The sequence below is a fragment of the Muntiacus reevesi genome, chromosome 9, assembly GCF_963930625.1.
Source record: "Muntiacus reevesi chromosome 9, mMunRee1.1, whole genome shotgun sequence".
NCBI classification, from domain to species: domain Eukaryota; kingdom Metazoa; phylum Chordata; class Mammalia; order Artiodactyla; family Cervidae; genus Muntiacus; species Muntiacus reevesi.
The window spans coordinates 63986317-64013445 of NC_089257.1; the positions used below are offsets into that span (position 1 = coordinate 63986317).

A 27129-nucleotide genomic window follows, 5' to 3' on the forward strand; every position below is an offset into this window, starting at 1 on the left:
AATCTGCTAGAATCTTAATCTTGGACTTCTCAGCTTCCAGAATTATGAGAAATAAATTGATGAGGTGTCAGTCACCCAATCTATTTTGTTCTGGCAACCTAAGCTAACCAATGCAGACCTCACAGCCCACTGTCGCTTTGCCTTGGAGTCTCAGCTCCCCGGCCGGCCATAATCATTGTAAGGAGAGGGGTTTCCTTGTTGCTGCTTTGGTCCTTTGGTTTCTAGGCTTTTCTTGACCCACTCATGGGAGGAAACATTGTCAGGCAAAAGTGCAGGCTTCATAAGGAGAGAGTCAGAAGATGTAGTTTCAGATTCCAAGCCTGCTAAAAGCTGTGTGAGTTTAGACAAGTCCTTTCATAACTTCATCCCTTTAGGGCTCAGTTTTCTCATCTGCAATGTAAGGGGATTGAAAAACAAGATCCAGGATCCTTTCTGGTATAAAATGTTCTCATTTCATCAATTTGAATTGGCATCCTAGTTTCCTTCTCTGTTGCTTTCAGTCTCTCGACTACCTAGCATTCATTTTTATCTGCCATAAAATTCCATCTCTCCTTCTTCCCAAGTGCTTATCATAAATTTCTTATTATCAGATGCTAAAGTATGCCCTGGTTATTTCCCTGGGAAAGGCAATTTTTGCTACAGAACCAAGTACAGCATAGTATTGTCTTTGCAAATTACAGGAAAAAAATTTAGACCAGCTTCTCAAAGGCAAGGAGTTGATTTCACTGAATCTAGTTATGTACACAATGTTGGAGGTGTTTATGGCTTGTTGGTTTCTATAACTTGAAGTTAAGTGGTCTGCTCTGTATTTTTAAATCTTTTCTTCATCCCACTCCTTTTGATAAACTTTGCACAGACTTGCTGTACTGTCTTCTATGGAAAATCTGCTAACCTCTTTCCATTATTTTGGCGAAGTAAGTGAATATCATTCTAGTTCTTTGCCCAATTCACACCTCAAACCCCATCCTGGAGGAGTTGTAATTCATGATCTCCTTAGGTCTGTCAAATACTTGGAACATCTGGTCCTGTGGCTGCATCTTTACCTCTCTGAAACCCCAGCTTTAGCTGTATGCATATTCAACTCCCCCCAAGTCGACAAGATTGGTTTAATAATCGGCCCCCTTACACAGAGGGCAAGGGAGACTGAAGAAAGAAGCCAGCCTCTCCAAGTTGGTAGGTTGCAGGTTTAATAAGCAAGGGAACTTAAGATGCTTGTCTTGGGTGGAGGCAAGATAAATAGATCTGGGACTTCCCTGGTGGTCTAGTGGTTAAGAATCTGCCTTCCAAGGCAGGGGATACCAGTCTGACCCCTGGCCTGGGAACTAAGATCCCACATGTGCTGTGTGTGGCAACTAGAGAGAAGCTAGTGTGCCACAACAAAGATTCAGCATTGCCAAATAATAAAAATAAATAAGTAAAAATAACAAAGAACCAAATAATTTCTGGGGGAAAAAAAAAGATGAATAATTTCCACACCCCACACCAGAACCTTAAAAGTTTGCACAGAAGCCTTAACTGGGTTCAGTTACATGTTCAGTCCAGTCTCAACAACATTCTACTCTCTTAGGCTGCGTCCTTGGAGCAGCTCCGGCAGTAGGAACAGTAGGCAGAGTGTGCATTCCAAGGATAGCGGAGGGAGCAAGAAGCCTCCAGTTGCCCACTTGGAGGGTCAACCAGCAGTCACATCTTTTTGATGACCTCCTCCAACACACAGGGTATTATGTAAACACACGGTAGCTGAGTGTAATTCAGCCCATGAGACTACCTCCAAATGAGACTGCAATCAACAACCCTTGGGGTCTATCAACAAGGGATAGACAGAAACAAGAAGACATTGTTACTGCTATCGAATCAGCTGCGCTTTTTATAACCATGAGGGATTCTTCAGGGACTTTAGGGCAAGTTTGCCAGTTTTCCCAAGTATCCGCGGGCTCAGCTGTGTGGCCCATTTCAATCATTGCCTATGAAATGAGTTTGGTGTTGTTTTTTTTTAATCTTTGAGGACTCTTTATTTTTTAAGGTGGGTTGTTTTTTTGGTTTTTATTTATTTATTTATGGCTGTGCTGGGTCTTCGTTGCTGCGTGCGGGCTTTCTCTAGAGGTGGTGAGTGGGGGCTCCTCTCCAGTTGCGGTGCTGCGGCTTCTCATTGCAGTGGCTTGTTGCGGAGCACGTGCTCCAGAGCGCAGGCTCACTGGTTGCGGTGTACAGGCTTAGTTATTTCGTGGCATGTGGAGTCCTTCTGGACCAGGGATCAAACCTGTGTTCCCTGCATTGTCAGGCTGATTCTTAGCCACTGGACCACTAAGGAAGTCTTTGAGAGCTCTTGTTCAATAGAAGAGATGAATGGAAATAGACATTTTCTTTCTTTCTCCTGTGAAAGTCTCCCTCCCTGAGCTATTTCTCATACAATCCTTTCCCCAGCAGTGTGTGTTCTCTATAGAAATAAAACTGACTCTGAATCCGGATTCTACAGCTCAGAGAGTAGTTCAGACTAACCCTTCCCACGGGCTTCCCTGGAAGTAGCTCTTCCTACAGAGACCTTGGTGATTGCATGAAGAGTTGATTCCACCCCCCACCCCTCTTTATTGAACTCCTTTTAGTGGTTCACTATTGGTAGAGAATTTTTTCCAGTTGAGTTTTCCTTTAATACAAAAAAGATTAGCACCTTTATTGAGATATAATTGACATACCATAAAATTAACCTATTGAAAGTGTACAGTGTGAGGGTTTTTAGAATATTCTCAGACTTGTGCTCTCATCATCACAACCTAAGTTTTGACTATTTTTGTCACCCTAAAGGGGAATGCTGCATCTAGTGGTAGCCATACCCCATTGCTCCCTCTGGCCCGATGTGGCCAGGCCTAGTCAACCACTCCTCTCCTTTCTGTTCCTATTGATTTGCCTATTCTGAACACTTCATGTATATGGAATCATACAATATGTGACTTTTTGTCTTGCATTTCTTTTGTTAAATGTATGTCTAAGTATTTTATTCCTCTGGATGCTATTATAAATGGGCCTGTTATCTTAATTTCATTTTCAGAATTTTCATTGCTGATGTATGGAAATCTAATTGATTTTTGTATAATTGTCTTGTAACTTGCAACCTTGCTCACCTTATTAGAGCAGATGGTTTTCTAGTGAATTCCTTAGGATTTTTCTATATACAAGATCATGTTATCTGCACGTTTTACTTCTTCCTTTCCAATTTGGATGCCTTTTATTTCTTTTTTTCTTGCTTAATTACCCTTTCTGAAACCTCTGGTACACAAGGTTAAAAGAAGTAGAAAGAGGGGACAGGAGCATTTTTAAAAGGCTTTATTTTCCCTAGAAACTTGGTTACAAAGCGCCTTGTTAGACGCCTTGTTATTTGCATCTTGTTATTTGTTATAACAGTAGTGAAAAAATAGAATCAATGGCTTCCCACTTGTCCTGGCGAGAGAATGAGATTAAACTACCTCTTTGGAGAAACTATTTTTAACTCTTATGCAGTCTTGGGGTCATGATTTAATGATAGTTGAGACTCTTTCATCTTTCCTTTCTCTTGTATCGAGGTCCAAACAAGATCTTTGCCAGGTACCCCTTCCCATGCCCTTCTCCCAGCCTTCTGTTTCCTGGCAGACACAGAGACCTATGTACTCAAGTTTCTGGAAGGTGCTTGATGGCTCAGCAAACCCTTCACTTTTCTTTTGGCTTCTTAAGAAGTGCCTTGGGATTGTCACATTTCTGCAAGATAAACTGCTCAGAACAAACTTAGATTTTGGATGGCAGCCCTGAGCACCAGTTATGTTTGCCTGAATGCTCAGAATAGAGAATATAAACTTTTGGATAAAACTTTCCTGTCTTTCTCTTGCTTTACTTTTGCCAGTATATGCTGAGTGCTACAAGGTACCAGCACTGTATTAGGTTCTGGACATGTTGAAATAAAGTGATAAAGAAATGCTCTGAACATACAGAAGTCCTTGTCCTCAAGGAAACCATAATTAGTGGGGAAGCATTAATTTATTTAAGAAATATGTACTGAGCATTTATGATATCCCAGACACAGTGTTAAGACCTGGATAATGGTGAATTAAACAAATATGTTCCTGCCTATCTGGGGATTGCTATCTAATTAGACACCTATTCATGTAAAGTAAGTTAGATTGTTAAAAAAAAGCTACTTAATAATAATAATTTTAGCAATTATTCGTAGAGTAGCAGTTATCACTATTGCAAGGTTTTTTGTTTTTGTGTTTTTATGTCTGTGCTGGCTGTTTGTTGTCTAGAGGGCTTTCTCTAGATGCAGTGAGCAGAGGCTACTCTTCATTACGGCGTGCTGGCTTCTCATTGCAGTGGCTTCTTTTATTGCGGAGCCAGGGTCTAGGGCACATGGGATTCAGTAGTGGCTGCACGTGGGTTCAGTAGTCGTAATTCCTGGGCTCCAGAGCACAGGTTCCGTAGTTGAGGCACACAGGCTTAGTTGCGCTGAGGCATGTGGGATCTTCCCAGCCCGGGGATCCAACCTGTGTCTCTTGTGTTGACAGGCAGATTCTTAACCACCAGGGAAGTCCCCCATATATGGTTAAAATGAATTTAGAAGAAAAAAATGCCACCTGGAGGAAGTTTTCTTCTTCAGTGAGCTCCCACAGTGTTCTCAGAGTGCTCGCATTCTGCAGAAAGCTTGGGAATGCTCACAATTTCTCAAGCAGACTGTTGCATAGCAATGGTACAAATATTTTAGTGTTTTTCTTACATATATACCTTAAATTTAAAAAAGAAAAACAATTAGCATCTTTAAAAAACAAACAGACCACAGACATTGGGATGCTCTAAAGTCTGGGAAACTTGATTTGGAGATCGAAAGGCCTGGATTTGCTTCCAAATTCACCGCGTCCTAGCTGTCTGAGCCAATCATCAGACTGGTCAAGTAAACTGACCATCTGTAAAGTGGAATAATAACTACTTTATGAAGTGGTGAGACGGTTGTCATTGGACACGTAGGTTTGCACCATAAACATAGATATGTCCAACTTCCAGAGACTGAACTGTACATGCTTACTCAACCAACCAAGACACTTAAAACTATAATTTTCTCTTTTTAACTCTGAAGTTAATCCATTTTGGAAACCCTAATTCTATTCTCAACCCTCCTAATCTTGTGAAAGTGATTTGGAAAGCAGCATGTTATTATTTATATGCTTTTAGTGCTGCAAGGGAGAAAATTAATACTTGAATGCATATTATGTACAGGTTTTAATCCAGGTCCCTCTTTGTATGCATGTATTTATTTTTGAAAATTATTTATTTGGCTGCGCCAGGTCTTTAGTTGCAGTATGTGGTATCATGTAGCTGTGGTATGTGAGATCTAGTTCCCCGACCAGGAATCAAACCCTGGCCCCCTGCATTGGGAGCTTAGAGTCTTAGCCACTGGACCACCAGGGAAGTTTCCCTCTATATATTTATGATAGCTGATTCTCCTAAAAACCCCATGAATTAGGAGTGATTTTCCACAAAAGGAAACTGAGGCTCAGAGATGAGTCTGTAAATGGAAAAGCCCTTCGGAAAACTTAGGTCAAACTGTCTAAGCATGGTCTAACCCTTGCTCTTTTCACTCACTATTCCAGGCTGCCCTTGAAACATGTCAAAGGAGTATAAGATTATTTTGAAAATAAGAACCAACAGAAATAATTTCACCTTTAAGAAGTAAGTCTTTTAAAATACCATGAGGACTCTAAGGATAATTGGAGATATCGTTGGGTGGCATAAAACCGCAGTTGTGGACTGTTATCCCAGCCCAAAGTACCACTGTAACTTTAGCCCACTGTACTTTCTGTTTGGCCATAAAGACATCCAGCTTCCTGGAGCCAGCTTCCATTTGGATTCCAACTTCCTGGCTCCTACTGTGGTTTTGTGGTTTTCAACTGCCTGCAGTTGAAACAGAAAGAACTAGAAGGCTGTAGTGGCATGAGGGAGTCCTGCTAGGCATCATGTAGTTTAGAACTTTGACCAGCAGGTGTCTCTGCAGACAAGGGAAAGGGTTTCTTTCGGGCTTAGAGATGAAGATGGGTGAAGATTTCTAGTGTAATTGAAGAAAATTTTGGTGGGATGAAGCAAACAAAGGTGGGTCAGCTGCCTACAGAAATCAATCCCAATAGTACAAATTTTTCTTAGCCAGTAGCTGGAAAGGCTGGTAGAAAACTTAAGCAAACCCCAATTGTAATGTAGGGAAACTGCAATAAAGGTTGTGTCTCTTGCACTGTTTTCCAAAAAAAATGCAAGTCTGTTTGAAGGTAAGCACTAAAAACTCAGAGGCAATTCCCAAGGCAGGTGCAGCAGAGAGGATGCCCTCTTAGGAGAGATGTGAAGATGAAGGGAAAGGGACTTCCTGGTGGCCCAGTGGTTAAGACTCCATGCTCCTAGTGCAGGGAACCTGGGTTCCATCCTTGGTCAGGGAACTAGATCCCATATACTGCAACAAAGAAAGAGCCTGTATGCTGCAACTCAAGATCCCATGTTCTGTAACCAAGACTGGCGCAGCCAAATAAATAAATAAATATTTTTGTAAAGAATAAAGAAAAGGAGGAAAGATGCAATTCTGTCAGTTTAGAACTAGGGAAATAAAGAACTGTCTGAGATAGACCTTGGAAGCACACGTTTATTTTCTATGAAATATGGTGAATTCCTAGATTTGAGATACACTTCTATATTCAAGGAGGAAAAAAGGATCCACATAAGGCCAAAATCTTAATGTTTATTGAATAGCACACTTTTCACTTGAGAGAAACAAATCATTGAACACTTCTTTCTAAATTAGTGTAAATATTTGGGAGTTGATTATAGGGTAACTAAGTGTAACTTGCATTAAGGAGCATATCCTTTTGTAAAAAAAGTTGTTCTGAATGAACTCTTTTTCTCCACTAAATATGTTTTTCCACTGATTTTCCTTATAAAACAACAGGTGTATTCACCTGAGGAAAATGTCGATCCTAAATGATAATATAGTCACATCTGAGAATGCAGAAAATCTTTTAAAAAAGTCATTCTTAGAGATCTTTTGGATGATCTACAGGATAACTATTTAATAATAATCTAAAAATGCTTAAATTGTAACCTAGAACATATGCAAAGTAGTAAGGGTAATTTCTTGCTTCATTTAGCTCAAATGGTTCCATTAAGAAGCAAAATGTGAGCAAGCTGAACAGAAAATCCTAGATCGAAAGCTTATTAGCTGTTCTCAAGCCCCCTCCCCAGGACATTTTACAGCAGGAGAGTATGTACTTATTTCGCTCAGACCTGTTTCTGGGCACCCAGAGGAAGCACTTGGACGTGACTGGGTTGGTCTGGGACAGGAAAGGCAAGGTTAGAGTCACGTAGCTGAGGTGGTAACTCAGAGCACCGCCACGATAGAGAGGAGATGCATGTTCACTGAATGTCTCAACAACGTGTATACAACAGTGCCCCGCTTTCTACGTGACGGCAGGATTATAGATTATAAACTGGTTAGCAGGGACTTGCCTGGGGGGCCAGTGGCTTAGACTCTGTGCTCCCAACGCAGAGACCCGGGTTCCATCCTTGGTCAGGGAACTAGATCCCACACACCACAACTAGAGTCCACATACTGCGACCAAAACCTGGCACAGCCAAATAAATAAATATTTTTAAAAATTGGCTAATAATTGCCTTGTTTGGCAATATGTGGCATGCAAACATTGCACAATGTTGCCTTTTGGCCTACAGAATTTCTGAATAATGCTTTGCTTCTTTCTGAGCGGTAATGAGCTGAGATAATGAAAAATGAGGGTTTAGATTTTCTTCAAGGTCCTGATGCCTCTGAGACTCTGGAGCTATGTGGTGAGGCTGCAGTTTCCCTCTGGGTTGCTGGTAAATTGCTCTGCAGACAGGCTCAGAGGACCTTTAAAATCATAAAAGGGAAAGTGAAAGTCACTCAGTTGTGTTCGACTCTTTGGACCCAAAGGACTATACAGTTCATAGAATTCTCCAGGCCAAAATAGTGGAGTGGGTAGCCTTTCCCTCCTGCAGGTGATCTTTCCAACCCAGGGATCGAACCCCAAAGAGTTCATATATTCCCTCCCGAGGCTTCTATCACTCCCCACTCAGACCTTAAGTCCTCATAGGTTTTGCATCGCTTCCAGAAGTTCCTAAGGGCCTATCCTATCCATCAAGAATGTCTTGGCTTGCCCTTTTCAAGTTTTAGAAACAAAACACAATGACATTATGGAAGGAAATGTCTCACTTTCATCTTTGAGTCTATCTTTTGCTTTTGCAGAATAGAGTGCATTGGTTATGGAGATGGATTGGGAGCCGGGTGGTGGAGTTTTCACCTTCACCCTGGACGACAGAGCTCCAAGAATTTCAGCCCCCAAGCCACCCCTCTGAATATGCAGCAGGGCAGGAACACACCTTCCCACCTATTTTCTAGGGCAGCAAAACACTGGTACAATAAGCAGTGAATCTCTTCAAGGATCTACTTGCAAGTGAAGCAGCACGTCAATCAGTTTTGCAATCTGCTATTTTTTTTTTAAAAATCTGTTCTATTTTTAAAAAATATCTTTATTTATTTATTTGGCAGTGCCAGGTCTTAGCTATGGCGTGTGGGATCTAGTTCCTTGACCAGGGATCGAACCCAGGCATTGGGAGCATGGAGTCTTAGCCACTGGACCACCAGGAAAGTCCCTGTCATTCTTTATTGATATGATCTGGTGCCTGCTCTGTCCTTTGCTCCAGAACTCTCAAATCTTCTTCTCCCATGGGTCTAAACTGAGTTTGGGGAGGAAACTGCTTTTCCTACAAGCCACTACGTTTTCCTACTAGCTACTTTCCTATAGCTACTAGTTATAATCCTGTGGGGGAGGATCTCTGTTTCAGAGGTAGGTTGCCTGGGTTTGAATCCTAATCCTGGGACTCACTTTCTAGCTTGATGACTGTGGTCAGCTCCCTTAATCCTTCTGTGCCTCATTTTCCTTATCTGCAAAATGGGAATAATAATATATCCTGTCTCACAGGGTTGTTGAGGAATAAGTTCATTTAAGTAAAACTGCTTAGTATAGTGCCTGGCAAATTGTTATTGCCTGTGAGTGGACTTTCCAGATGGCGCTAGTGGTAAAGAATCCGCCTGCCAATGCAAGAGACACAAAAGATGTGGGTTTGATTTCTGGGTTGGGAAGAACCCCTGGAGGAGGAAATGGCAACTTGTTCCAGTATTCTTGCGTGGAAAATTCCACAGACAGAGGAGCCTAGTGGGCTATAGTTCATGGGGTTGCAAAGAGTTGGACACGACTGAGCAACTGAACCACACACTGATTCTGAGTTCCTCCCCAGACTTAACTCAGTCTTGGTATTCAATAAATAATTATTAAATGGACACATTTAAACAGTTTTCCTTTTTCCCTGATGATCTTCATTGATCAATCCCCTACCTAATTTTCTATATTCTTCTCACCAAAGACTCTTCAGGGAAATCTCCAGCAAGTCTTTGTCCAAGTCTCAATAGGGCACAGTTACTGGCTTCTATCCATGCAGGCAAAGAGGGTAAATCACTTAATACACAGTGTACACAGCCTGGCCATTATTAGGGACAAGAGTTATCTGCCTCTTTTCCTGGGGAGTTAGACCAATGCTCCATTTTCTAGTTTCTCCCCAGAGGCTTCTTTATTTTTGACACCCTCCAGGGAGCAGCAAAAGTTGCTGTACTTGATGTTCAAACGATCTCTACAAGTAAAGAAGAAGCTGCAAAGTTGATGGATTCAGTGCTGCTCCTACAGCCCTCAGAGCAAAAGATTTTTTTCCCCCTTGCTTTATTTCTCATAAGTTTCCTGTTGAGACCCTCCTCCTCCTCCTTTCCTTAGGAAGATGGTAAAACTAGGACCCTCGGGCCTGGCACCAACGTTAATGTAGAGTTCCTGTTAAGAGTCAGGTGAGTAGGGTCGAAGTGGTAAAAGAGGCTGGCTGCACACCATCGTTTATCTGGGACTGAATGAGCTCAACCAATGAAAGGGCTTAACCAGTGCCAGAAGCTGAGGACCACTTCATCCTTATCCTCATTTGCTAGTAAAGAAGCCAATTAGTGTTAATTGTGTTGGCAATTTGGAACAGCCACCAGGGGATTGATTCAAGGCAATCGTGGAATGACCTCCCTGTTCTGTCCTAGTCCCAGAGATTACTCACAGTCAGATGAGGAATCAGAGAGCTAATAAATATCTTTTGGTCAGAGAGAGTAAATAGGTGCTCTGCTTCTCACACATTCACAGTGCATTGGGTGTCAATTTTTAGTATTGTACATATAGTGACCTGACAACACAGTTCTGCCATTGAGAGAGAAATAGATACAGAGGAATCAGGATTGGAAAGTGGAATACATTTCAACATTGGCCTGTTCATGGCCTTCCCCCCTTCCCACTTGCCACCCCAGTATGTGTGCAAGCTCAGTTGTGTCTGACTCTTTGTGATCCTTTGGATATAGCCCGCCAAGCTCCTCTGTCCACAGGATTTCCCAGGCAAGAATACTGAAATAGGTTGCCATTTCCTTCTCCAGGGGATCTTCCCTATCCAGGGATCGAACCCGCATCTCCCAAGTCTCCTGCATTACAGGCAGATTCTTTACCCCTGAGCCCCTGGGGAAGCCCTTGCCTGCTCAGAACATCTTGTTATTGATAGCCAAGTAGCCTACCCCTCCTCAGCCTTACCTGAAGTTGTTACAGCAAATCTACTTAATAGAGGGAGGAGAGAAAGGAGGGGGGAAACCTGGGAGCTGGTGAAGGCTCTGGAGGGTGCAGAAAGGCAGAAAACAGAGAAGAGAAAAGGGATATGAGATTTATTGTTGGAATTTGATTTGATCACCTTTAATGTCCTTGGAGAGTCGCTGGTAGGGGTGGAATTTTTATTTTATTATTTACTTATTTATTTTGCCCAACAGACCGATAGCCCTTAACCATGAGGTGACTCACTGGACAATGCGCACATTGCTTCACCAGGGTTATACAAGTGACAGAAATAGGATGCAGGCACTTTGACAATCATCTAGCTATAGAATTGTTCAGAGAAGGGGTGGGAGGAAGGAAAATGACGTCCCTGCTTGGGTCTCACCCACCCAATGACTGAAATGCGTGTTTGGGCTGATTTCTCCGCCCTTGTAAACGCAAATCCTAGTTTCCCTATTCTTCTACATTCGGTGACAATTAGATTGGTTGTACCAGGTTGTAAGAGGAAGGAATTTTACTGAAGAATTCCCCTGCCTCGCTACCGACTTGGTTACAGTTGCTTCAGTAATGTAGTTGTTCCTGCCTTTGGGGCCTCAAGGGCTAAAGTGGGACAGTGCTAATATTTTTGATGAGGAGGAAATACTTTGCTTTAAAGGAGGCTGGGTGACTGCCGAACTGGGACAGAGGTCACAGTAGGGGGTGACATTAGCAGTTCCTGGGGGGATCGAGGGCAGGTTTTGGGTCAGGCACAAGCACCCCCCGACGTGGCCAACGCTGCGATGGCTTGGAACTGGCTGGCACACTTGCGGTATCCACTGTCTCCTCCCCGGAGGGGGGCACCCAGGAGCCGGCGCCGGAGGAACCGGGCCCACGCGGGAAGGTCGAGCGAGCCGGTGAGGTCATGGTTGCCATGGCTCCGGGCAGTGACGCGCGTCGGCACGTGACGACAGGTTGCCATGGCTCCCGGCCCGGGCGGCGCGGGCGCTCCGCCTCCTGGAGTGACGTCCGCTGCCCCCCCCTACCTCTTTTCCCGCCCCCCCGCCCCCTCTCCCCGCCCCCCCCCCCCCCCCCCCCCCGCCGGCTCTCCGCGGCCCCGGAGGTTTCACTGCACAACAAGATGGCGGCGGCGGCGGCGAGCGGAGCTGGCGGGGCTGCCGGGGCCGGAGCGGGGGGAGCCGGGCCGGCCGGCCGCCTGCTGCCTCCGCCCGCCCCGGGACCCCCGGCCGCCCCCGCTGCTGTGCCCCCGGCGGCTGGCCCGCCGCGTCCCCCAGCCCCGGCCTCCCGCGGGCCGGTGCCTGCTCGCATCGGCTACTACGAGATCGACCGCACCATCGGCAAGGGCAACTTCGCGGTGGTCAAGCGGGCCACGCACCTCGTCACTAAGGCCAAGGTAGTGGCGCGGCGGGACCGGGCGGCGGCGGGGCTACGCGGCCCGGGACCGTCCGAGTGTGGCGGGGGAAGGGGAGCCCCGCGACACGGAGGTGGAGGGGTCGGCGCCGCGAGCGGGGCTCCGGAGTGCGTTGGGGACCGGGGGAGCGGGTAGGGGGTTATCGGGCAGGAGTGAGGAGAGGGAGAGCAGGAGGCGGCGGGCACCGGGGGACCCGGGAGAGGGTGACTGCACAGCAGAGGGGGCGCAGAGCGGCCACTGAGCTCCGGGACCTGGGGAACTAGAGAGCCGCGGATGGGCAGGGGGCTCCCCGGCGAGGGTCGTAGCAGGGGTGATGAGGAAGAAGACGTTTGGAACTCGCCAGGAGACAGTAAGCTAAGAAGCTTCTGAAACCAGAAATTAGGAAATCCTGCGGGAATGAGGGCAGGGGAATAGGAAATGTGGACAAGGAGGATGGGGGGAAACAAGGGTGAAACTGACACAGGTGGGCTTTTGAGGGGAAGAAGGATGGCTGGGGTCTTGAGGCGGGTACAAGGTACTGGGAGGTATGAGGGACCTGGTACCTTATGACAGACGCACCCGTCAGCATTTGGTCGCCCAAGACTTCTAGATGGTGGGAATGGGAGACTGAGGACAGACAAGATTATTGGAGGAGGCGATGAAAAAAATGGGGAAATAAGGAGGAAAAAAATTAGTTTGTTTTTCCACAGGAAAAGGGTCAGGGAACAGAGACCCAGCGGGACCCCCACTTTGTGGTGGCCCTAGGGAATCAGGGGTTAAACAATTTGGGAGAGCTGGATTGCTGGTTTTATTTAGTTGTTGGAGGGTCCAGAACTGTACAGTTTATAGAACCCAGGGTGGGCTGTCAGTGGTGAGGGGGCGCCTGGTGACTGGGGAGGTGTGTGAAGAATCCGGACACTCATTGGGCCCTTTGGTTCCCAAGGGATTTGTGGAGCAGTGGTGGTGAAATTGGCAAGGTCAATTAGGAAGCCATATCCGTACACGTTTAAAATTTTACCTACAAAATTGATTTTTGGAGGAAATACGGTTAGTTCTTTCCTGTGGCCTTCTTCATTGGGAGACTTGGCATCGAAGACACCAGGAGGAGCTGCTTGGTTTTGATAGGACTCCCAGAACCCGTTTATACTTCAGATTTCTTTCTTTGCTCCATCTCTCACTTGAATGAACACTTTCGGTGAAGTCATTCATTATATTTAAAACTGCAGTTTGTGTTTCCCTCAGCTCGATGAAGAACCCATACAGCTGCTGCTGCTTCCTACCAAAGCCACATCAGGTCCCCTCACCTCCTCAGCCTCGTCTTTGGTTCTTGCCTCCTGCCTTGTTTTCGCTTGTATGGCAATCACTTGTTTTCAGAAAGCAGTGACTTATCTCTGCCTTCTCTCCCTCTCACTTATGACCTGAAGTTCCTTTTTCCCTCCTTTCTGTCAGACTCTAAAGGGCCCTTCTTACCAGGGTTGTGGGGTGGGTGGCTGTGGAAAATTGATTGGTCAGTTTCACTTCCTCTGAGGGGGCCCCCTTCGGCCTTTTTTTTTTTTTTTTCAGTTTTTATCAGAGGGCCTCAAGTCTGCAGGTCTGAGCTGAATGAGATACCAGAGCCCAAGGTTTCCTGATGCTCCCCTCAGACCCTGACAGGGCATAGACTGAACCAAGACTCTGGTGCATCCCTGCCCCTCTGAGTGTTTCCTATTGTGTTTACAGTTAGCCAAGACAAATTTATGTTTACAAACAACTCTAATTGTTCCAGCCTTGTTCCTTGTTTTGGTATTTCCTTTTCCACACCCTCCCCTTCCCACCTAAGTAATCACTTGGGCTTCTGTGATTATTTTGCTCTGACCTCTGGGGGAGGGACTCTGTGAACTTAATTGGCTGCCTGGTTTATGGTATCTATGATTTAAAGAATTCCGTATTGCCCAGCCCTTGGATACACCAAAATAATGATTAAAAAAATCTGGGACAGAGGGTTCAATGTTTTTGTAAATGTAATTGCAAACAGTTGATTCTTGGCTTTATGCATAATAGAGACATTTCTATCTTCAGTAGTCAGCAAAGCCAGTGGCTAATTATGGCTGGTCTGCCCGCTTTCTAATTTTCCAGTGTGTGTGTGTGTGTCTAACTTTTTCTCTAAGTTGTTGGTATCCTTTAGGACTGCAGCATTTTAAACATCAGCTTGTTTATAAACGGGTGTCACTGTTTATGTTGGTTTTTATCTTTGATCATTTGTGGTCGGCAGTTATGCAATTCCTATGTATGGAAATATTCAAAATCTTGAATGAGGCTGAAATGGCTTGGACAATGAGTTGCATGTGTGAGGGGACCACACCAGCACTCATTTGTGTTTCTGTAGCAGTGTGCAATTTCCTAGTTACAGGCACCCTCTCTTTCGCTGCTTAAATTACTCTGACGACATGCGTGAAGCTTAATTCACAGGGAGTTGTCATGTGCTCTGGGTAAATGATGAACATATTTTGGCCTGCTTCTTGCTTATCTGAATCCACTTTGGAAAGGTTTCTCAAATGCTTGCCGCTCAGATGTGTCTAACAACTGTTGACATACAGTATGATGGCCCATTAAGGCCAGGGTTTGGTTATATAATGGTGAGGAAGGTGGCAATTGCAGAAGCTGCTGTTCAGTTACTCAGGTAGATAGATTTTTCTCCCGGGCACTGCAGTGTTTATCTTACTTCTGCAGTCAGGTAACTTGGAACCAAAGAGAGTCACCTATTTTCACCTATTTTTTTCTTCCTCTTCTGTTTTCAGAATGTATCTTTTTGTTTGTCTGTTTGTTTTGTCTTTTAGAGGTATGTGATTTTTTTTCTCTCTTTTTGCTCCCTGTCAGCCACTGAATGGTCGGGGTTTTTCCTATAACCATATGTAACCATCAGACTCAGGTAATTCAGATATTTGTGTTGGTTGAAAGAGGTTATGGAGTAGGTGTTTTCTGAACATCAGAGAAATATTTATGGTCACTGTCTCTTACACATACTACCTATTCCACAGACCAGGAGGCTAAAGTAAACTTTATTTATTGATCAAGCTACCATGCTCCGCCCAACAATAAGTGGTAAAGCTGGCCCTTTCCCAAATTCTGTTAACTCTCCAACCTCCTAGATCAGGACCCTGGAATGAATAAAACAAGTAGAGAATGGGAAATATTTTCCTGTTCAGTTGTTGGTGACTTTTGCAGCACGGCATTCATGAGCTCAGACTTAATATTGGCAGCACTGCAGTGCTTACAGCGCCACTGCAGAGCAGTTACCAGGAGAGAATGTGCGTCTGTGACATACTTTGGTCAGCAGCTCACCCTGGCTGTCTTTGTCCCCCCTTCTTTGAGTTCCCTTTTGTGGAGGAGCCTCGGTTTGAGATTCTCTGGTCCTCTTCTTTTGGTAGGACACTATGAAATATTTAAAAGATTAAAAAAAAAAGATTTTCTACTGTCAGTTGTTTATAGTTGGTTGCCTGTGCCTAATTATACCTTCACTGGCTGGAAGAGTGGGAACAAAGAGTAGGTATATTTTGTATGCATTAAAAAGAAAGTATTCATGACTATAAAAGCCATTGATCAAATACTTTAAAAATGTATTTTAATGAATGTACATCACTTGCGTGTTTATTGGTTTGTGGGAAGAGCTTGAGCTTTGGATGGGACTGCCTGGGTTTGGGTCTTCTGCTACTTAATAGCTGGGTAATTTAACCTGTCTGTGCTTGGATTTCTTCATGTACAAAATGAGATGACAATAGTATCAATACTTTGCTCACAAATTAGGGTGTTATGAAGATTAAATAAGATAATGTATGTGAGACTTTGTGAACAAACGTGCCTGGCACCTAGTAGGCACATGGTAAGTGTTATCACCATCTTCTTCATCATCGTCATCAGATACTGTTGGAACAAAGATGAGTAAGACATAGTTCCCCTTGTTCACTTTTCACCCCTTTGGAACAGTTCATGGTTGCATGTGCCATTTGTTTTGTGTAGGTAGATGTTACCCTGATGATGTGATTTCAGGGTAAAAAAATAGTTTGCTATTATTTCAGGTGCCTCTTTGAGAGAGTAGATTTCATTCCTGTGGACTTTGGGGTAATTTCATGAAATTGACATTTAAAAACATAATTTCCCATTAAATTTTTCAAACACTTATGAGACTTGTCTCATGAAAACTAACTAATACTGGCTTTTATTTGGTTTGCCTTGAATACTCAGGGTGTTTGTATAGCTACACTTTGTCACATTGGTGACAGAGCAGAGTTTGCAGTGTTTTCTCCAGAGAACGCCTTAAATTTCATGGAGAGTATGAAGAGATATTCCTACAAGCCTGAGGATACATTTGCACTTGGGTGCAGGGTGTGCTATTTAGAAGGCCAAGGTCAGGATTCTTAACTTTAGATATTACGCAGAGAAAACATTTCGCCCTGTGACCCAATTCCAAATACTGATCAGCCAGGACACATTTGTGTGCTGTGTGGTTTAGCGCACTAATTTCCATGAGAAGAACAACTCAGAGTGGGCTAATAGTATTGTTTTTACTCTAAGGATGATGCTTGTACTCGTTAGAAGGCTGAAAACAAGATTCATTAGTAAATAGAAAAGAGAATTATGTCAAAAAGAAATTGAAATTAAAGATGAATATTAGTTACGTTGGAGGAGAATAGTTCCATCTCTGGATAATCTAGAAATGACTGTTGAAAGATGACTAACTTCATTTTGATAGAGATTTGTTGAAACTTTTGTGAATGTTTTGGACTGTTTCTCCAGAGTCAGAATACCAGCATTCCACTTTCAGCATCAAAGCTGTTTAACATTTTGACTATGGTGCCAGCTCCCTAGAAAGTCAGAGATCTGGCTCAAGCCAGAGGTGCCCAGACTAGTTATTTCTGTGCCAGAAGTGCTGTTTTCATTTTCCAGGCATCAGTCTGGCTAATGTTTTCTAGTTCGTGGCATGAAAGAGAACAAAATGGATGCTCTGAAAAGAAAAAGATATGCGTTCTTTCTACCAGTGTCTCTGTAAGTCTGAAAAACACCTAAAACCTCTCTGCATAGTAATGGAACTTTTCTGTTATCCATTCATTCATTCAGCAGGTATTTACTGAATGCAAATTTTGTGCCAGGTTCTACTCTGGCTCTTGAATACCTCATGAACAAGAGAGAAAAAAGCTGTTGCCTTCTTGGAACTTATTTTCTTATGGGAGGAGACAGATGAGAAGCATGTAAGCAAATAACTTTATATAGTGCCAAATACTATGAAAAAATAAATGGGCTAGAGAGTGTCTGGGGCAGGGTGCTGCTTCAGATAAAGTGTCAGGGAAGGCCTTTCCAGGGTGGTGATATTTGTGCATATCACCTGAATAATGAGAAGGAGCCAGCTTGGGAAGATGAGGAAGAAGGAATGGCTGGTGCAGCAGCCTTTGGGTAGAAATAAGCTTGGTTTGTCTAAAGATTAGACCCAAGGTCAGGATGCCTAAGAGCTTAGTCAGTGAGAGAAGGGATGTTGAGGAACTGAGATCAGAAGGTTAGATAGGGGCCAGATCATATGGGTCTTAAAGGCCATTTTATGGAATTGGGTATGAAATAAGGGATTGACCTCAGGGGATATTAAGGCAGAGCACTGACGTTATCTGATTAATGTCTTAAAAACTCATGTTGGATATTTTATGGCTTAGGGTAAAAAAGCTTCTTCTGATTCATTTCTTCAAATAGGGGAAGTGTTAAATTTTAACAACTTCTGTTTTTTTCACACTATAAGAGAATGGCATACATTTTACATACAAAGTAAACATGATCATCCAACAAATAGTTGTTGATTTGGGGAGCACTAAAAAAGATCTTAGAGATGTTCTATTCCAACTCTTTTTCAGAATCTAGAAAGATGGACTTAATAGAATTTAGAATCTCAGACTGCTCAGCCAATAAAGAATCCACCTGCCATGCAGGAGACACAGGAGATGTGGGTTCAGTCCCTGGTCAGGGAGCTAGGATCCCACATACCTCACAAAACAGTATTGTAACAAATTCAGTAAAGACAAAAAAAATGCTGAAGAAGTAAAAAGAAGGAAGCACAGAAAAAGCAATGAGCATAAACACAGTCTGCCTTATATAGTTTTCTTTTGCCACTATATCTAGCTCACACCCAGGGAATATGAGTAATTATACTTTTGCAGTGTTGGGTTGGTCTGGTCTGTCTTTGAAGGTACCTTTCTTAGATGGACTCTCTATTTACTAGATCACTACCAGTTTCCAGGGATGGTGCCATCATATAACTCATGAAGAGAACTGGTCACCAAGATACACACATTGATGATACAGGTGAGGGCCAAGAGGACCATTTATCTAGAGCTGCCTTTACATGGTTCTAATTTCTGATCTGAAAACTCTGGCCTGTTCCACAGGTGAATGATCTCACCCATCAGGTGAGTCCCTACCTTCTCCTTTCTAACAGTGAGTAGATTGGTCCCTTCTGGCATAATAATATAGTCATATTGTCTGTGGATGGCTGATAACATCCAGAGGATGAAAATTATATACATTCTCATGGACTTTTGTTCCAATGTAATAAATACTTGTTAAATAAATGGCTTTGGCAGTGTCTTTGAGAAGCCCTCAATTTTTTTGGATGTATTAGCTTGAAAGAGTTTCTTTTGGATCTGTTTAGAGTTAAAAATTTCATCAGCTGAGGACAAAACTGTTGGATGAACAGTGGCATAGGTATGTTAGGAACATATTTCTGTCTAGGAGGTGTGTGATCCACGGTAGACCAGGAGTCTTTAGCCACACTGATAAGTATTTCATCTCAGAATTTACTGTCTCAGAGACTTAGGAATCAAATTGCAAGTACTCAGCCTCGTTTCCCAGAAACTGAAAAGGAAAGAGACTCAAACCCATTGCCTGTTTAAGCTCCACTGTGTAGGCTGGGCTCACTCAGTTGGATACTTTTGGCCAGTTATCTTAAACTATATTTAGGTTTTGGTTTGGAATTTCTGAGAAATCCTCAAATTTCTGCCTAGTTTCGGCTAGTTTCAGTCTGAACTTACCAGTTGTATGCTTTACTTCTCTTTGCTCTCTCCAGAAAACTTGAATGTGAAGTTTTAGGTTACCTTAGCACATTTCTTGAGACTGAATTTTTGGAGAAGAAAATTTTCATTTAATTCATTCCAGCCAGCCAGCCAATAAACTTTTGGAAAATTGTTTATCAAAAACTATGAATGAATAATATATGACACAAAATTCAAAAAGTGCAAACTTGTATGTAGTGAAATTGTCTTCCTGCCACCCCAGTGCCTCATCCACACAGTTTTGTTCGTTTTGTTTCTCTAATATTTATTAAGGGCTTCTTTCAATCAGTCCAAATGCTCGGTGCTATTTGTTTTCTGGCAGTGTTGTCACATGCTTGAAATTTCTAAAAATCATTTTACTTAAAAAATTAAAAGAAAATGCCTAACTTTTAAGGCTTGTTAGGAGGCACACACAGTGTGATAACTGAATGTCGCCTCCATGAGGGCAGGCATTTTAAGTTGGTGTTTGCTGCTGTATGTCCAGTGCCTACTACAATGCTGGTAAATATTCATTTAGTGAATAAATGTAAGGATTAAAAAAAAATGAGAGCTGACTTAATTTTTTTAATACTCTTAATGCATCTTAGAGTTTTATTACTGAAAATTTCTATCTCCAGTTAAGATGTTAAAGGAAAGTAATTTTCTACTTTTTTCTCACAAATCTCTAGGTAAAGAGATTTTACTGCCTTTCTGGGCAAGTTATTTTTGGCATATTTCAAACTTTCATTATTAATAAGTTCAGTATAATTTCACTAAATCCTGCAATTTAAGTTCAAGTCCCTTCTTTTTAGGGGAAAGTTCTTTCATACCCAGGCTCCCTGTGGGTTACCGCCTGGAGAAGGTCCCACGGGTGCAGTCAGCGTAGTCAGCCAGCGCCTTGTTTTTCCTCTTCTGCCTTGGAGCTTTTCTTTGCAGACCCACCTGCCTGTCTTCTACTGCTGGCATTTCCTGGAGTAACTTCATACTGTTTGCTGGGGTTCCCACTTGTTCTTTATTCTAAGTGATCTGATTAAAGCAACTAGTATTTTTCTGTCACTGATCTTTAATTTCAGGGAGTTACTTTTATTGGGCCTTACCTTTAATGAATTAATTCAAGTAGTAGTTTTAAAAAAATAAATTTATTTATTTTGAATTGAAGGATGATTGCTTCACTATATTGTGTTGGCCTCTGCCGTACATCAACATCGGGCTTCCCTGATAGCTCAGTTGGTAAAGAATCCACCTGTGATGCAGGAGACCTCGGTTCGTTTCCTGGGTTGGGAAGATCCCTTGGAGAAGGGATCAGCTACCCACTCCAGCATTCTGGCCTGGAGAATTCCATGGACTGTATAAGTCCATGGGGCCGCAAAGAGTTGGACACAACTGAGCAACTTTCAAAATACGTCAGCGTGAGCCAGCCATTGGTGTATATAAGTCCCCTCCCATTGAACCTCCCTCCCACCGCCCTTCCCTTCCCATCCCCGTGGGATGTCACAGAGCCCTGGTTGAGTTCCCTGAGTCACACTGCAAATGCCCATTTGCTATCTGTTTTACACGTGGTAGTGTGTGTGCTTCCGTGTTACTGTCTCCTCCTGTCCCACCCTCTCCTTCCTCCCCGCTGCCCGCGTCCGTAAGTCTGTTCTCTATGTCTGTGTCTCCATTGCTGCCCTGCAAATAGGTTCATCCGTACAATCTTCCTAGATTCCATATGTATGCATTAATATACAATATTGGTAGTATTTTTTGTGTTATCTGTAGGCAAAAAGTAGCAACTACTGATATTAGAAGACAAGGGGCTAAGTGTTATTCTTCTCGGAGTGGGCAAAGTGTTAAGTTAAAGGAGCAATTGAACGCTTGCAGCTCAGACCTGATAGAGGTGGACTACAAGAGGCCTGGAGTGTAAATTGTCTTATTTCAACCCAATTGCTTATTATTACGGGCTCTTTTTTACCCCCTTGTTCTGTTTTTTTTCCAGTTATAATTGGGGAAACTTACAAAGAAGCAGAAGGAAAAAAATCACCCATTATCCTGTCACCCACAGGCAACAGTTATTAACTTTTTGCAGTATATAATTAGGATCATACTGATACTCTATTTTATTCCTCCTCCTTATCATTATAGGTATTTTTTCATCATTCAGAACTATTTGTAAACATCAATTTTAATGGATGTGTACTTTGCCATTGTATCATTGTTGCTGTTCAGTCTCTCAGTTGTGTCCAACTCTTTTCAACCTCATGGACTGCAGCACACCAGGCTTCCCTGGCCTTCACCGTCTCCCAGAGTTTGCTCAAACTCATGTCCATTGAGTTGATAATGTCATCCAACCATCTCATCCTCTGTCATCCCCTTCTCTTCCTGCCCTCAATCTTTCCCAGCATTGGGGTCTTTTCCAGTGAGTCGGCTCTTCGCATCAAGTGGCCAACGTATTGGAGCTTCAGCTTCAGCATCAGTCCTTCCAGTGAGTCTTCTCTAGCATCACAGTTTGAAGCATCAATCCTTCAGTGCTCAGCCGCTTTTGTGGTCCAGTTCCCACATCCATACATGACTACTGGAAAAACCACAGCTTTGACTAGAAGGACCTTTGTATACGGACCTTTGCCATTGTATGATCACTGTTATTTTTTGACCTTTTTCATATTTTAAGGCTCTTCCCAGTTTTTCACTGTTAGAAATTTGCTGTGGTGACCATTTTTGTGTATGAATCTTTGATGCATTTCTGATTTTTTGCTCAGGATAGATTGTTGAATGTGAAATTATTGGCGAGAGAATACACTTGCTTTTAAGACACCTGATGCATATATTGGCACATTGCTTTCCAGAAAGGCTGTGCCAGGGTTAGCCCACCAGAAGTTTTTTTTTTCTTTATTGTCTTCTGTTCTGCGTTTGTTTTCTTGGAAGGCAGGGCTGTTACTCCCTGCTGCACCTGTAAACCTTGGGCGATAGATATGGAACCTATTAAAAGAGGGCTGGAGCAACTGCCTAGTCCTTCTTCTGAACCAAATCTGGACGAGGAAGGAAAAAAATGTGACTCTAATCTTTTAAGTTGTTTTTTATGAATCATCATTCTCTCCTGATCTTTCACAAAGTGGCATAAACTTAAACTGGAAGAGCTGTTGAAGGCAAGAAGAAAGGTTGATGAGGAAGAGATTCTGATTACCTGAATCTTTGATTTTTAAATAACTTTCTGGTAGACCTGAGGGAGAATTTCTGAGATTGATGAAAATTGTAAATTACTCCTCTTTTTTTAATGGTAAAAAGATGATAAAGGAAATTATAAAGGAAATAACTATGTGAATAAATGTGGTGATGCACAAGTCTTATTATGTCTGGATTTGTTGTACTTATGTACTACATGTGTTATTTAAGAGGTTTTCAATGGTAATTGGGCCATATGGACTATTGTTCTTAACAGTGTTTGGGGTACCCACTGCTGTAGTTTGAGCATCTGACAATATCCCCTTTTATCTCCAATAGAAGGCCTTTAATACAATAAGTTTGGATTATGATTTTCTTAGTTAATTAGGGGAAAGAAATGAATGAAGCAGGGAAGTCAGAAATGATACATATATACTTTTAATATTTTGTTTTAATTTAAAATATAAATATGCATTAATCTACTAGTCTTTTAAAAAAAGTGTTCATTATGGAAAATTTCAAATGTAAGCAAAAGTAGAAAGAATCATATAATGAACCCCTCATTGACCTACCACCCACTAAAAGCAGTTAATCACCTCATGGTCAATCTTTTGCACGTAACACTTCCAGCCTCTCTTTTCTCCCTAGTTTATTTTGAAGCAATTCCCAGAATCTTATTTCATCTGTAAATGTTTTGGCATGTATCTCTAAATAGAGGAGGATTCTTTTGGAAAAAAAAAAAAATAACCCCAGTACTATTATCCTACCTAAAACAATGAACAATAATTCCCTGATGTCATTAAGTATCAAATTAGTGTTAAAATTTCTCTGATTGTCATATATATACACACACATTTATTTTTTTTTCTTTTTTAACCACTTGTTTGTTTGAATCAGGGTCTAAATAAAGTCCATACTTTATAATTGATTGATGTCCCTTAAGTTTTATATTGTTAAAAAGAATTATTTGTTTTACTCTATAGATTTCCCCTCTTTTTCTTTGCAGTTTGTTTAAGAAACATGTTTGCTAATCTTTTGCTGTAGGCCTTTCTCTGTATATTGATATCTTGATTAGAGTTCTGCCATCTTATTTGTGTTAAACATACCCATAGTTCATCATTTATGATTTCCAGTTTTGTTTTGCTTTTTTAAAGCAGAGTAGCAATTTAAAGACATTTTGAGTAGCAATTTGAACATAGACTCTTTCTTGAGTTTTTGATTCTGTCTCCCTCCTGTCCCCATCTTTTATGCTTGTTGCATGAAAAAAAAAAAAAGGTAGTGCTCAAAATCCTTCAAGCTAGGTTTTGACAGTACGTGAACTGAGAACTTCCGGATGTACATGCTGAATTTAGAAAGGGCAGAGGAACAAATTGCCAAGATCTGTTGGATCATAGAAAAGGCAAGAGAGTTCCAGAAAAACATCTACTTCTGCTTCATTGACTATGCTAAAGCCTATGACTGTGTGGATCACAACAAACTGGAAAATTCTTAAAGAGATAGGACTACCAGACCACCTTACCTGCCTCTTGAGAAACCAGTATGCAGATCAAGAAGCAACAACCAACATGGAACAATGGGCTGGTTCAAAATTGGGAAAGGAGTACATCAAGGCAGTGTATCAATTTAACTTCTATGTGGAGTACCTAGTGCAAATTACCAGGCTGAATGAATCACAAGCTGGAATCAAGATTGCCAGGAGAAGTGTGAACAACTTCAGATATGCAGATGACACCACTCTAATGACAGAAAGTAAAGAGGAACTAAAGAGCCTCTTGATGAATGTGAAAGAGGAGAATGATAAAGCTTGCTTAAAACTCAGCATTCAAAAAACGAAGATAATGGCATCTGGTCCTATCACTTTATGACTAAGAAATGGGGAAACAATGGAAAAAGTGACAGACTTAATTTTCTTAGGCCCCAAAATCTCTGCAGATGGTGACTGCAGCCATGAAATTAAAAGATGCTTGCTCCTTGGAAGAAAAGCTATGACAAACCTAGACAGTGTATTAAAAAAGCAGAGACGTCACTTTACTGATAAGGGACCAGGTAGTCAAAGCTATGGTTTTTCCAGTAGTCATGTACAGATGTGAGAGTTGAACTGTAAAGAAGGCTGAACATTGAAGAATTGATGCTTTTGAACTGTGGTGCTAGAGAAGACTCTTGACAGTCCCTTGGACAGCAAAGAGATCAAACCAGTTAATCCTAAAGGAATTAAACCCTGAATATTCATTGAAAGGATTGATGCTGAAGCTCTAATACTTTGACCACCTGATGTAAAGAGCCAGTTCATTGGAAAAGACCCTGATGCTGGGGAAGATTGAGAGCAGAAGGGAGCAACAGAGGATGAGATGGTTGACTCAATGGACATGAGTTTGAGCAAAGTCCGGAAGATAGTGAAGGACGGGGAAGCCTGGCATGTTGCAGTCTATGGTGTTGCAAAGAGTTGGACATGACTTAGCAACTGAACACACATACATCCACATGTAATGTGACTTTACCAAGTCATTTTAAACATTCAGCCTAATTTTCAAAGAAGTATGTCTTTCTTTTCTCCTGGGTTTCTCATCAGTTTATGTAGCTAATTAAATTGCATAGCTGTAATAACGAGAGCAATTGGTATAAATAGATTTGGGAAAAAAAACAATTCTTGGTAAGCATGCAACTTAATGGATGGGAGCAGGAAAAATATCCAGGATTAGAATGAGTGGCTATTAATTTGAGGCTGGTTTGCATTGCTAGGGCTTGTTATTTTACAGAGGGAAGGGGAAGCATCAGTTATTTTTTTCAGGTTGGTTGAGAGATGGTGGTGGGTTAAGAGAGCTTCTATACAAATTTTATAATTATAAATGAGCCAAATTGTTAGAAATCTGAGGACAAGATATTTTATAGAATCTTTTATTTATAGTATATTCTGCAGTGTGGTATTTTTGTCCACTTGTGTTAAGAGTTTGCATAAACTGGACTGAATTTGACTATGGGCCAGCGATGTTAAAAATTTGGTGAGGAAACAGCCAAAACTTTGTAGTTTGAAAGGTTTATATCTGTTCACTGCCAGTGTAGTGTTCCATGGAACAAGCTGACATTTTCATGTAGTCAGTTGTTTTCTGTTCCTGGCAAGAGAAATCTTGGTTCATATACCACGGGAACAAGATTGTTATTGTGGAAGGCAGGCTCAGAGCTGTTTCTTGTTAGGATTAGTTGGGCACCTGCAGGATTTCTTCTTTCTTTCTGCTTCCTGCCTCCTGTTGTCCTTTCCTTCTGTCAGAATGTTCTAACGTTGCATAAGCAATGTTCTGACAATAGATTGTTTTTTTTTTTGGTAGCTCATTTTTTTTTTAAACCCTTGAAATAATGTTTTTAGTGATGGTATGTTCTTGGCTTACTTTCCATTTCTACATCAACAGTGATATTGTTATTCTTGTCAAATGGGGCCGTTGTATTCCAGCAGTGATCTTTGTGTCCAAGTCAGCTGCAGAGAGACCCTGTTCATTATACCTAAATATCTTATATGTGTATAGTAATTTGGGGAGGTAATACAATTTTGAGATGATACTTTTGAATCTCTGTATAGGATTTTACAGCTCCTCTGCCCCCCTAAGAATAAAACTTGTTTGAAGCATTGTTACTCATTAACCTCTTTGACATATGCAGAAGAGTGACCGGTGATTTCAGCCTAGTGCCTCTTCTGATCTCATTTTCCTTCTTCCTTTTCAGCCAGCAGCTGCATCCCGTGCCCAGCTCTAATTGAGCTCCTAGTAAAAGGGGCACTGTTATACTGAGTCACAACCTCTTCTATCAGTGGTTGTTAGATGAACCAGTTTTGGAGTCACATTAAAATTTGAAAACAACATTTCAATTGTGTTACCTAAACATCTCTTCCTTTCCTTATGCTGAGAGCAGCATTTCTGCTTTCCCAGCCCTCTGGGGGAACCTTTTGGTCGATCAGCTGCAGTAAGGAATCTGTCCATTGCTGTGGGAGTCAGCCTGTGTGTTTCCAGTTTCGGTCTTTCCTGGCCTGGCGGTTTTCCTTGGGCACATCACTTAACCTCACGAGGCTTCCAGTTTCTTTTTAATGTGTATATGTTTTCTATGGCTTTACTGAGATATAATTCACATACTGTATAGTTCACCCAATTCATTGCTTTTAGCCTATTCACAAAATTGTGTAACCATCACCACAAGCCATTTTAGAACATTTTCATTCCCCTTAGAAGAAGCCACCCATTAGTAGTCACTGTTCATGTCTTCAACCTCTCTCCCTGTGCCCTAATCAATCACTAATCAGTCTCTATAGATTTGCCCATTCTGGACATGTCATATAAATAGAATCATATCACATATGGCCTTTTCTGTCTGGCTGCTTTCATATAACATGTCTTCAAGTTTCATCTATGTTGTAGCATATGTCAGAATTTCCTTCCTTTTTATGGCTGAATGATATTCCATTGTACGAATATATTGCATTCTGTACATTCATGAATTGATGACATCTGCATTTTTCCACTTTTTGACTAATATGAACAGTGCTCTTATGAACATTTGTGTACAAATTTTTGTGTGGACATATGTTTTCATTTCTCTTGGACATATACTTTGGGCATATATGCCCAAGGAGTGGAATTTCTGCGTCATAAACATTCCATGTTTATCTTTTTGAGGAATTGCCAAACTGTTTTCTAAAATGGGTACACCATTTTGCATTCCCACCAAGAATGTATGAAGCTTCCAGTTTTTCCACATGCATACCGAAACTTGTTATTTTCTTTCTTTTTGATCTAATCACCCACTGGATGTGTAGTGGTTGCTCCTTGTGGTTTTTGATTTGCATTTCTCTTATGACTGCTAGTGTTGATCATCT

At 42.0% G+C, this 27129-nt stretch overlaps 1 protein-coding gene across 5 annotated transcripts in view; it reads left to right on the forward strand.

The window, feature by feature from the left end:
- Window positions 1-11817: 11817 nt before the first annotated feature.
- The window catches only part of SIK3 (SIK family kinase 3), a 257867-nt gene continuing 242555 nt past the window's right edge, over window positions 11818-27129 (forward strand). For all 5 annotated transcript variants that reach the window (XM_065946250.1, XM_065946252.1, XM_065946251.1 and 2 more), the window contains exon 1: window positions 11818-12090. In XM_065946250.1, coding sequence (XP_065802322.1) covers window positions 11818-12090 — 273 coding nt within the window. The remainder of the gene's footprint in view (window positions 12091-27129) is intronic.